We start from the raw sequence: 12,692 nt of genomic DNA on the forward strand, positions 1-12,692 counted from the left end.
AAATAAATCTTAAAAAAAATAAAAAAAATAAAACATCAGAAGGAAATAGCGTCCCTTGGGTCTGGAGTACTCTGGAAGGGTAGACGGTGTTCTTAACCACTGAGCCACTTCTAACCCAGCATTTTTTTTAAGGACTATTACCACTTTATCTGGGGACAGCACAGGCTGGCCTTAAACTTGCTATATAGCCGAGGGTGACCAAGAATTCCTGGTGCCCTCACTTTAAGAGCTGAGATTACAAAAGTGACCAACACAGCTGGCTTTTTCTTCTAGAGAGGTGGGCTCCTGCTGTGGAGTCCAGGCTGGCCTTGAACTCTCAGAGATCCTCCAGCCCCAGTCTCAGAGGGAGCCATTACACCAGGCAAAAGCAGACCACCCTCCTCCCCATTCTGAGACAGGGTTTCACTGTGTAGCCCTATTCTGAGCAGGCTGCTATTCTGAGCAGGCTGGCTTAGAACTCAAGAGATCCACTTGCCTTGTCTCCTGCATGACGAGCTTAAAGGCTTGTGTTACCATGTCCACCCTGCAGACCCAGCTTTTTTTTTTTTTTTTTTTTTTAACTTGAGCACAATTGTACAATCTGAGGGTCCGGTTTCTGGTGTCTGGATGCTGAGGATGAGCAGTAAGCTGTGCTGTGCAGCAGGGGTGTGATATGCATTTAGGAGGGAGCCGCGTTGATTTCCGGGCAGCTGCCTGTGAGCACACCAGCCATTTCTATGAAACGTTTATTTCCTTTGAAACCTCCTGAAACATGCCAGAAATCTCAAGACAGGGATGGGAATGGGAAAGGGGAGTGGGGGTGGGGAGACAATAAAGAATGATAAAAAATCCAAATGGAACAAATCAACATGGAAAAAAAGCCTGCTGCTATCTCTAGCCATCAGACAGAACATCAACCTCAAATTAAATAGTTATTTTTTTTTGCAGAAATTCTTACAAAAATAATAAAACAAAAAATTATAATTTACAATTGTCAATGTACATGATTAGGTCCCCAAAATGATTGGAATGATCTGAAGACATGAGGAGACATAGTAAAGAAAGAAATGAAGGGAGGGAGGGGGAGGAAGAGAGGGGGGAAGGGAGGGCAGGCTCCAGGTCTGGTGTCTGAGGGAAGGGGGAGGGGCAGGGGCTGGAAAACCCTTCAGGAAGGGGATCAGGAAAGGAGGACATCACAGTAGCTGGCCAGGGCTGAGGATGTGAGGACACTGGGTAGCCTGGTCTGCCACCATCATTCCACGGTGGGTGGAGGACATGGCAGGCTGCTCCCTCACAACTCGGGGTTCCCCAGGGCCAGAGGCGGGTCACAGGGAGCCGTGGGTACCCTTCTGCCCTCCAGTCTGGCACACCTGGAGTGGAGTGTCTGTTGTGTGTGGCCTCAGAGCCCTTCCAGAGAGGTCATGGGCCCGAAGAGAAGGTAAAGGGTCCTGGGCTGAGCGCTGGGCCATCTATCCGTGGCTCTGGGGCCAATCCATGCTGCTGACTGCTCCCCACCTGCTGCCCCACATTCCTCCGGGTCCTCACACTGATCCCCGGCCCATGCGGACATGTCTTGACCCTGGGGTGGGAGAACCCACAGATTGTGGCCATTCAAACTTGTTCTGGCACAACTCTACATGAAAAAATAAATATATATATATATTCTTTTCTGTTTGTTTTTAAAGAAGGAAAAAAAAGGGAATTTGTGTTTCCTGGATGAGCAGCATAGACCCAGACCAAACTGCCCCTTATTGCCTTTGGAGAATCAGCGTCTCTGGGGGTTGCACTGAGTGCTCCCCGGGGAGCACAGTGAGCATGTCTGGTGGCCGCTGGCGGCTGGAGTGTGGCCAGGGAGACTTGAAAAAGAAAAGAGGACCAGACAGGTGAAGGCTGTGCTTCAGCCCTGTCCCCAGGGTCCCTGCTGCCTCTGGAGTGGGAGGCAATGGCCTAGTTGTGCTAGGGGAGGAGCACACGGCTGGCGGATCAGTAGCTGAAGGCAGAGGGGCCTGTGTCTGTTAGAGTGGAGCAGATAGAAAAGGATCGTATAAACAGTCTTTACTGTACAAACAGGGTTTCTCAAAGGAGTGGATCTGGATGCTAGGGGTTCTTGTCTATTCTGGGGCCCCAGGAAAATAATTTAAACTCTATGAAAGTGCTCCTGGTTCCTGTATGGAAGGGGGACTCAGAGGGTGATGTCCATGCTGTCTGGAGCCAGCGCACTGGGGACAGAGGAGCCCTGGACCATCAGAGAGTAGGGGAAGAAAGGGCCCATTTTGTTCCATAGTTCTCATGCAGGGGCTCCTAGGCCCCTCCCACTAACACAGCTCCAGGCAGCTGGGTCTTAGGAACAGGCTACAAGGCTTGCAGGGCCACAGAGAGCAGCTGAGAGGGGCCAAGCTAGCTCACTGCGCCTGGGGCTAAGTCCCCACAGAAGGTTGCGGGGCAGTGGGTGCGGGGCTGTGGCTGGATGACTTGTCACCCCTGCAACCAGAAGCCACTGCCTGCCAGCCAGGGAGGCTCCAGGGCTGAGCCCAGGGTGCCTCAGAGTTCCTTCTTCTCCCTGCTGAAGAGCTCGGCGAATTTGCGTAGCTGCTCACTGGCGGCCTGTGATTCCTCCTGCAACCGCTGATTGTTCTGGCGAAGGCTGGCCACCTCTGATTGCAGCACCACCTTGTCCTGCCTCTCCTGGGGGGCAAAAGGGCTGGATTAGTACAGTGGCCAAGGGTGCTCCTAGCAGCGCACACAACAGGAACAGACCACAGCTACTGGGGCCTGATAGGCCTGGCTACAAGGGTTCAAATCCCAGCTCTTTTTTCCAGATGAAAAACCCTGGGCAAGTTACTTCATGTCATGGCCTCTGACCGGCGGCTTGGAAAGTCTTTGAAGTGGTTTCTTCTTTTAGATAGGGTCTTACTGTGTAGTTCAGGCTGATTTCAAATCTGCCATCCTCTTGTCTCAGCCTCCCTATCGCTGGCGTCACAGGCATGCACCACCACTTCATTTTCGCGGAAGAAAAGGCCAAGCCTCACCAGAGCCAAGACTGCTTGACACCCAAGGCAGGGAATACGCCAAGGCCTTCAGGGGTGCTGGGGTGGAGATCTGAACTAGGGTCCCTGATTTCTGTATTGAGGACTTACTGCTGAGGCGCCGCTGTTTCCTGCCTTGAATTACCCCAAATCTATAAGTAAAGCCTTCTCCACTCTAGCTGCTTCTTACCCCCATGCCCTCAGCTGGTACACAGACGCAGGAGATGCGGCTGGAATGCTGCTTATCAGAGGACCGTCCACACACGACTACCCTTTTGTCGTGTTTTGTTTGTTTTGTTTTTGAGACGGGGTTTCTCTGTGTGGCCCTGGCTGTCCTGGAACTTACTCTGTAGACCAGGCTGGCCTCAAACTCAGAGATCCGCCTGCCTCTGCCTCCTGACTGCTGGGATTAAAGGCGTGCGCTACCATCGCCTGGCAGGACTGTTTTAAAAATGTCATGATGGTGTGGAGGCGCACCTGTAATCCCAGCAATGGGGAGCGTGAGGCAGGAATATCAAGGCCATTCCGGACTCTTTCTTACTAAAGTTATTGGCTTTGTCTTTGACTGCACGTTAGTCAATGGATAAACTACTATTTATTCATTTTAACTTATTTTCTTATTTATGTATGTGCAGGTGTGTGTACAAGCACAGGTGTGTGGAGAGGGTCCAGGTGTCTTCCTCTGTCAATCTTCACCTATTTAAAGTAACTCTCTCTCTGAACCTAGGGCTATTATTTTCTTGGATTGGCTGGAAGCCAACACTTGCACCTGAGACCATCCAGTCTCTGCCCCATGCAGAGCTGGGGTTACAGGCATGGGGGATGCCTGGTTTGTTATATAGATGCTATGAGACTTAGCTAAAATTCTTCCTTTAATTGGCTGCAGACTTCTGCTGCATAAATGACCTATAATCTGTACCACCATTCTCCTGTTGACGGTCAACATCTGGCTCCATCTACTATTGTAGTTTTATTTAAAGATATGATCTCATGTAATTCAGGTGGACTAAAAATTCCCTGTGTAGCTGATGACCCTGAACTTCTGATTCTCCTGCCTCCATGCCCTGAGTGCTGGGATTATAAGCACCCAGTGTGGGCAATGCTAGGAATGGACAAGTACTCAACCAATTGAGCTACATGTCATGTTTCTCCATGCTTGCTAGATTTTTCTTTTCTTTTTTGGTTTTTCAAGACAGGGTTTCTATGTATAACAGCCCTGGATGTCCTGGAACTCGCTCTTGTAGAGCAGGCTGGCCTCAAACTCACACAGAGATCTGCCTGTCTCTGCCTCCCGAGTGCTGGGATTAATGGCATGCGCCACCACCACCCAGCCTACTTGCTAGGTTTTTCAATCTCCTTGTGACTGTACTCCAGAGCAGAGGGGGCAGGGGAGACAGGTGCTGCCCGGCGCATGGGGAGCAGGTGGGAGGTGTACTGTAGGGAGACAGGTGCTGCCCAGCACATGGGGAACAGGCAGGAGGTGTACTGTAGGGAGACGGGTGCTGCCCGGCGCATGGGGAACAGGTGGGAGGTGTACTGTAGGGAGACAGGTGCTGCCCAGCACATGGGGAACAGGCAGGAGGTATACTGTAGGGAGACGGGTGCTGCCCGGCACATGGGGAGCAGATGGGAGGTGTACTGTAGGGAGACGGGTGCTGCCCGGCGCATGGGGAACAGGCAGGAGGTGTACTGTAGGCCTCACCTTCTGCAGGTCTGTGTGCAGCTGCTTCAGCATCACCTCCAGTTGGTACACCTTGCCTGTCAGGTCCAGGGGTGGCTCCTCACTGGAGAGACAAGGGATTGGGTCAGTTCTGCGGCCTGCCAGCCTCTAAGGACAGTTCTTCCTCACAGCTGGGAGACTTGAGGTACAGGCTCTCTAGTCTCTGGTGAGTCCTCACTTCCTGAAAGCCCAGCGGCTACAAGGCACAGAGGAGCAGCTCTGTGGGGAAGCTAGAGGCAGCCCCTTCCTGCCCTTGGGCCCAGGCTATCTGTGGATGTAGGCTGAGGAAGCACTAGGCCAGGTTAGGGCTGGGTGGGGGCTGTCCTGAACTATGCATCTCCCCCCAAGAAGGGGTGTGTAACTTTAGGAAGAACCTGCACTGTGTACTCATGAGACACAAAAAACTCTCTCGAGCTGTTGTCCAGTTAGCAGTGCAGACTGAGCACAGCCCAAGCCCAAAAAGTCCACATGAGCCAATGGACAACAGCACCATCAATGGCGACGGAACCTAGCTTACTCTGCTCTAGTGTGGTCGGTCTACAGAAGCCAGCCCTCTGTGGCCTGTAGTAGTATCACATGATGCCCAGGCTGAGGCAGGGGACGCTGTCCACCAAGTGCAGGGGCTGGGACCTGCTGCCTGGGATCTAGCTGGGAGGAGTCTCCCAGCCCCAGGTCAGCCTGGCAGTTTGGAAGCAGGTGGCACTTCCCTGCACAGAGCTGAGGCTACAGATGCTTAGGGCTCTTATCCTTAGAGGGGCTTGGCAGAAGGGCTGCAGAGGTCAGGCTGCTGGGTCTTCCTGGCTCTCCTCCTCTTTTCCTCCCCTCCCTGGTCCTCATCTTAGGGAGCTGCGGGTACACAGGTCCCCAGAGTCTCTCGAACTGTAGCATCTATTCTCTGTAACTCCATGTTTCTCATGACCGTCAAGGTCTACGACCAACTAGGGTGTAAAGAAAAGCATGTATTAATGTTTTCTCAGAAAAGGCTTCCAGGAACCACTAAGTGCTGGGCAGGCCTGTGGCAAGCAGAACCTTGTGGGCAGCTGGCGCAGATACTGCGAGTGCCCTGTTGAGTCCCCTGTGGGCAGCATGGCCCTTAAGGCTTCCTCTGCCAGCCCTCCACTTTCTGCTGAGCTTGAGCACTCAGATTCATTGCTTTCAACTGGAGGAGCTAGGGCGAGATGACGAAGTGGACCCCGTCTCCTTGTCCTCCCTCTCGCACAGCCTCCTGAGGGTGCAGCTGCACCTTAGCATCCATGGATGGTCTGTGCATGCCCAGCAGTGCAGAGGGTGAAATGAGATGTCCGGGCTCAGTCTGCATCACTGCTGATCCACCAAGGAGGGGAACAAGCAACAGACAGATGGAGATGGGAGGCAGAGAGCTTGGGGGCGCTGCGGAAAGTTTGGGAGCACGGCTCAAAGCTGAAGTGTGAGGGAGCTGCTGTCCTGGGTTGGGCAGAGTCTGCCTGGCCACTGCTGATCCCCAGGGCATGGCTGGTGTAACAACTCTAGCCATTAGGCAAGGGACAAAGGGACCTCCTGCCCTCGGAGCAAAGGGGTGGCCTGCAGCACCATGGGGTGATGAACCCCAGTGTTTGCACAAAACTCACCTCAAGGTGGGGGTGGTCCTAGGAGTCTGTGGGCTCCGCTCCAAGCTCAGGTGGCTGTGGACTGGACTGTGTGCGGGAGGGATGTCTGGGCTCAGGGCTGGGTCATTGAGAGAGAAGAGCGAGACGGCTCTTTGCACTGCCAGGGAATGAGAGAGAAGGGGACTGAGTTCTTCCAGGTGAGGCAGGCAGCCTCAGCTTCTCCTTGACTGACACTGCCTCCAACAAATCCCAGCCTCCACCCATTTCCCGCCTGCTGACCCCTCTCTGAGGCACAGTCTCATTTTGTAGCCAGGCTGGCCTTAAGCTCAGTGAGTGATTCTCCCCTCTCAGACTGTTGGATGCTTGGATTTCAGGCATGAGCCACCGTGTCTGGCTTCTCTTTCTTGAGTCAGGGTGTCACTCTGTAGCTCAGGTTGGCCTTAAACCCTCCTTTCTCAGCCTTCTGAGTGCTGTAATTATAGATATGTGCCACCAAGCCCAAGTTCCTAAAATTATGCTTTTTTAAAAATTTATTTTATCTTACATACATTGGCGTTTTGCCTGTAGGTATCCATCTGTATGAGGGCATCAGATCCCCCAGGAACAGAAGTTACAGACAGCTCTGAGCTGCCATGTGATCAATACTGGGAACTGAACCTGGGTACTCTGCTACACCAGCTCCCCAGCCCCTATTTGTATTGTTTTACCTGTAGGTATCCACCTGTATGAGGGAACAGGAGTTACAGACAGCTGTGAGCTGCCATGTGATCAGTACTGGGAACTGAACCCGGGTCCTCAGCTCCCCAGCCCCCATTTGTATTGTTTTAATGATGTCTTTCTTTCATTTTTTTGTTTTTTTTAATTTTAGGTTTTATTTTATTTTTGGGTTTTCAATTCAGGATTTCTCTGTTTTAACATCCCTGGCTGTCCTGGAACTCCCTCAGTAGACCAGGCTGGCAGAGAACTCATAGAGATCCACCTGCCTCTGCCTCCAGAGTGCTGGGATTAAAGATTAAAGGTGTGTGTCACCACACCCAACCTTTTCTTTCTTTTTAAAATTTATTTTTAATTATATATATATATGTGTGTGTGTGTGTGTGTGTGAGAGAGAGAGAGAGAGAGAGAGAGAGAGAGAGAGACAGAGACAGAGAATGCTATGTGTGTGTCTGCCTGTGGAAACCGGAGAGTATCAGATTCCCCTTGGAGGTGGAGTTCATGTGGATGTGACCCAGAGTGGGTGCTGGGAACCAAGTTCAGATTCTCCGGCAGAGTAGGAGTAGCAAGTTTTCCTAATTAGTAAGCTATTTCTCCAGCCCAGAAGCCAAAGATTGTAAAGAGGATCTTTACAGCTCAGGCTCAGAGCACAGACTTCCAGTGCCCTCCTGTGGTCTTCCTGGTTCTCAGGTCTGGGGCTGAATCCCCCAAACCCCTTAGAAATGCAGAAGAGCCATCCAGGCTCACACCACAGCTGAAGTGTATAACCGCTGTGGGTAGTGCTCTTGTACACCGTAAAGATTTGTCACTCATAGTGGTTTAATAAAAAGCTGATAGCCGGGCGGTGGTGGCGCACGCCTTTAATCCCAGCACTCAGGAGGCAGAGGCAGGCGGATCTCTGTGAGTTCGAGACCAGCCTGGTCTACAGAGCTAGTTCCAGGACAGGCTCCAAAACCACAGAGAAATCCTGTCTCGGAAAAAAAAAAAAAAAAAAAAAAAAAGCTGATAGACCAGTATCCAGGCAGGAAGTATAGGTGGGGCAACCAGACTAGAAGAATTCTAGAAAGAGGAAAGGCGGAGACACAGTTGTCATCCAGAAGCGAAGGAAGCAAGATGAGAATGCCTTACCAAGAAAAGATACCAAGCCACATGGCTAAACATAGATAAGAATTATGGGTTAGTTTAAGTTATAAGAGGTATTTAGTAATAAGCCTGAACAATAGGCCAAACCGTTTATAATTAATATAAGCCTCTGTGTGTTTATTTGGGGCTGAATGGTTGTGGGATTGGGTGGGACAGAAACTTCTATCACATATATCTATTCTAGGAAGGAGCTCTACCACTGAGTCACACCCCTAGCCCCTCACTGGAGGATTCTAGGCAGGGGCTCTACCACTGAGCCACACCCCAGCCCCTTACTGGGGGATTCTACCACTGAGCCACACCCCAGCCCCTCACTGGGGGATTCTACCACTGAGCCACACCCTAGCCCCTCACTGGGGGATTCTAGGCAGGGGCTCTACCACTGAGCCACACCCTAGCCCCTCACTGGGGGATTCTACCACTGAGCCACGCCCCAGCCCCTCACTGGGGGATTCTAGGCTGCTCCACTGCTGCTCATCTCTGCTCTGCAGTGGTTCTTAAGCACTGTAATGAGTACAGATTCAACCAACGCTCACAATTTGTGGGGCAGAAAAGAGATTTTATAGATGAACTGAGGCATGAGGGGTTAATGGCTTGTCACAAAGCTCCTCACAGGCAAAGCTGGGGATCACACGTAGGCGTAGGCGGCAGGCTCTGGTTTCCTTGTCAACCCATTTGGTACTTCCTCTGCTGGGAGCAGGCCAGCTGAGCTCCTTTCTTTTAGATCTGGTCCAGTCCCCACTGCTTGCTCTTCCTCCAAAAGTCATAGATCCAAGTAATTCTTGGTCTGACACTGCCTAGTATTGGGGACATCAAGGTAAGCCTGATGCCCTTAGGGCTACTGTTAGGTGGCAGAGCACATGGGATGCTCTAGTACCATAGAAAAGAGAAAGTAAAATGAAAACAAAACCACGTGAGTCCCACTTTAATCGAAACCATTACTGCTTTCCTATCATGGTCCTTGAGAGAGAGAGGCTGGCAGGAATGGCGTCTACCCAGTCCACACAGGCGTGTGCTGACGCAATCTAGGCTGGGCTGAGAGGCTATGAATTCTGAATTACAAAGAACTTAAAAAGATTGTGACAGGTCAGGTGTTAAGGCCACATCCTTGCAATCCTAGCACTGGAGAGGCTAAGGCAGGAGAACCACAAATCTGAGGCCAGGCTGGGGAATTCTGTGCTCGGTAGATGGACACAGGAAGGAATAAGGCCAGTCTGGGTTGTCTGAAACCTGTCTAAAACAAACAAACCAACCCACTCATTCCATTGCTCATTCAGCATTGGGATCAAAGCCAGGGGTTTATAGCTGGGTGGTAGTCGCACACACCTTTAATCCCAGCAAACCATCCAACCAAACAACAGCCCAGGGCCTTACACACAAGCATTTTACCAGTATGCTATACCACAACTCACAGATCCGGTCTGAGCTGAGCACATGGGCTGAGGCCCTGGTGAAGAAGTCGGTGGACAGGAGCAAGGTTTCCCTTGATGTAAGGTGTGTGTCTTTCGTCTTTACTGTTCTGGGGTGGGGATGTGACAGCCACAGCTCTAGCAGCTGTCGGTGGCAGGGCGAGGTCCCACAAACAGCAGAGCAGGGGCTGGCAGGACTCCGGGCCTTACTCAATTTGCTGAATTTAGAAGTGTCACCTGGTCGGGCGGTGGTGGTGCACACCTTTAATCCACACTCAGGAGGCAGAGGCAGGTGGATCTCTGTGAGTTTGAGGCAGCCTGGACTATAGAGTGAGTTCAAGACAGCCAGGGCTGTTATACAGACAAACCCTGTCTTAAAAAACAAAATAAAACAAAAAAAAGTATTCCCTATAGTTTGTAGTCTGACTGCTCACCCAGGCCTTGTTGTTGTTGTTTTTGAACAGGGTCTCCCTACATTCTCTACATATTCCTGGCTGTTTTGGAACTTGGAACTTGTTTTGTAGATCAGGCTACCATGCAGCCTTCAATAGGGCACTGTTTGTGGAGGGCTTGCTCTGGGGCCACCTTTTTTGGGGGGATAGATGTTGAGACAGGGTTTCTCTGTGTAGTCCTGGCCGTCCTAGAACTCTCTTTGTAGACCAGGCTGGCCTCAGACTCAGAGATCCGCCAGCCACTGCCTCCTGAGTGCTGCGATTAAGGACGCACGGCACTACTTCTTCATGTGCGGTGCGCATGCGACCACTGCGCAGCCCAGGCAGTTGGGGAGGTAGTGCGGGTCAGAAGGGGTCACTTGTTTGTGTCGCATGTTAGTCAATGACAACACAAGGATTTAGCTTCACTCTCCGCGACTCTGGAACCCAGGTACAGAAATCCCCCCAGAATAGATGGGCACTGGGTATCAGGGAGGCTGGGTGGAGGCCACCTACCTTCGTAGGCCTTGGCAGCATTCACCAGGCTAGACCACTCAAGGCCAGTAGCCGTGTCTGGGAGAGGCATCATTCCAGGGTCAAGCCGCCGTAGGGGCCGGTCCCGTCCATCAGCCAGTGAGAGCTCCGAGGCTGAGAGGGCGGCTATGTGAGAAAGTGGGGACAGGGAGGTGACTGACCATGACGGTGTGGAAGGGACAGAAAGACAGATATTCACACTATTCACGTCAGGTATGCATCAGGGAGAGAGAGCTTCAGCAGGGCAAGGGCGCCGTGACCCTGGGTGTCTGTGTTCCTGAGGCAACCTCAGAGCACGGCTCTGCCATGGAAGGTGGGCACTGGAGAGGAAAGAGTTCCTAGGGAGCAGCAGCCAGAAGTCCCCAAGGTTTCAGAAACACCGAGGTGCTCCGGGAGCTTCAGAACGAGCAGGAGGAGGAAAGTCTGAAGTGGCAGGCCGTGTGGTCACCACTAAGACTTTGTCCTCTACCTGCACTGTACGGTTCCTCCTGGAGAGGTGGGTGTGCGGCTGCCCCTGGGATGTGTGCACGGGATGTCTGCAGTGTACGGTTCCTCCTGGAGAGGTAGGTGTGCGGCTGCCCCTGGGATGTGTGCACGGGATGTCTGGCTGTCCCTACAGCAATGCTGGAGTACAGGAAGATGTCCTTACAGTCCCATGCCAGGTCCTGTCAGGGCTGAGGGCCCATCCGAGGCTTTGCTCGGGGAGCACACTCAGCACCCCTGGAGTTCTGAGATGGTCTGGGAGGCAGAAGCCTGACAAACCCAGGCTGCCAGCATATTTCTAGTCCGAGGGGAGGACACCCACGGGGGCTAGGGCAGAGTGCTCAGGCAGGAGTGGGATGGGAGAACCCAGGGCTGTGGGTCTGACAGGGAGAGGGGAGGGCAGCTGGGCCCAGGTGGAAAGAGCGTGGCAGAGACGGAGGAAGGAGCTCAGATCTGCCTGTTGAGCGGACCTCCGTGCACAGCACTCCTCAGCTTCTTCTGGCGTGCACTGGGTGTGTCCTGGAGGAGCAGGACATCGAGGCTGAGGACAGGGGCAGGGTGCAAGGGTGGACTTAGGAAGCATGGAGGCACCAAGGACGGCTGGGGTGCTCTGTCAGGTGGGCAGGAGGGTCAGCCTGGAGCACAGGGACAAAGGCCTGCAGGAAGAGGCTAGAAGAGCACAGCTATCTGTGGGGGCCTGGGGCGAAAAGCCTCAGCACTCCAAGGCGAGGACAGTGGGGCACCATGGGAGGATTACAAATTTTGTTAGCTTTTTTGAAGCAAGGCTTCATTAGACCAAGCTGGTTTCAAATTCATGGTATAGGCGAGGCTGACCTTGAACCCTGGGTCTTCCTGCTTTCATCCCCTAAGTACTAGGACCACAGGTGTGTTCCCCCATACTTGGCTACTGCAGAAAGATTTTAAGAGATGAGATGACTCCCTTAAAAGGGCCCCAGAATTTCCTTTATCACACCTCCTATAACGTGGGAGAGATACAGGGAGCTTCATGTCTAGATGATGTGGGGACAGGACCCTTAAGTGGAAATCCTAGGCACAGAACACATCTAAACTCAAGACAGTCTGGATTTTAGGAAATAAAGTGTGCATATTAGGGCAGTGGTGGCGCATGCCTTTAATTCCAGGGCTTGGGGGGCAGGGGCGGGAGGATCGCTGAGTTCAAGGCCAGCCTGGTCTACAGAGCAAGTCCCAGGTCAGCCAGGGCTACGTGGAGAGACTCTGTTTCAAACCAACCAAGCAATGCCCAGACAAACAGACAAGTAGCCTCCAGGGTGTCTGGATGGGTTTTGCCGCAGTGAGCAGGGTTGTATCCACTGCTTGTCAGGCAGGAGAGGAGGCTCAGAGTACAGCCATGCAGCTTTAGCTGCTGTGCCATGTTTTCTTTTTCAGACGAGATAGGTCTTGCTAGAATTCCAGACCAGCCTCGAACTCACGAGCCTTCTACCTGCAAGTGCTAGAATTCCAGACGTGCCAGCATGCTGGCCACACCATGGGTTTTTCAGGAGATGATGGACCAGGGCCCCACGTGCAGGGCATATTCAATAAATACCTGCTCCATGAAATGAAGGGGTGCGTAAGACTCACCCAGGAACCCCCGCCAAGTAGAATATTTGGGGAAGTCAGGTAATTAGATAAATGTTCAGAAAATG

General features: G+C 52.3%; 1 protein-coding gene across 3 annotated transcripts in view; it reads right to left on the reverse strand.

Moving 5' to 3' along the window:
- Window positions 1–720: 720 nt before the first annotated feature.
- Window positions 721–12,692, reverse strand: part of Sipa1l3 (signal induced proliferation associated 1 like 3) — a 206,208-nt gene continuing 194,236 nt past the window's right edge. For all 3 annotated transcript variants that reach the window (XM_041653354.1, XM_041653355.1, XM_041653357.1), the window contains exons 19-22: window positions 10,525–10,668; window positions 6,333–6,468; window positions 4,708–4,789; window positions 721–2,664 (exon numbers count right to left, since the gene is read on the reverse strand). In XM_041653354.1, coding sequence (XP_041509288.1) covers window positions 2,521–2,664; window positions 4,708–4,789; window positions 6,333–6,468; window positions 10,525–10,668 — 506 coding nt within the window. In that variant the 3' untranslated portion in view covers window positions 721–2,520. The remainder of the gene's footprint in view (window positions 2,665–4,707; window positions 4,790–6,332; window positions 6,469–10,524; window positions 10,669–12,692) is intronic.

The sequence above is a fragment of the Microtus oregoni genome, unplaced genomic scaffold, assembly GCF_018167655.1.
Source record: "Microtus oregoni isolate MIOR12 unplaced genomic scaffold, Mior012 000006F_ref0000085, whole genome shotgun sequence".
NCBI lineage: Eukaryota > Metazoa > Chordata > Mammalia > Rodentia > Cricetidae > Microtus > Microtus oregoni.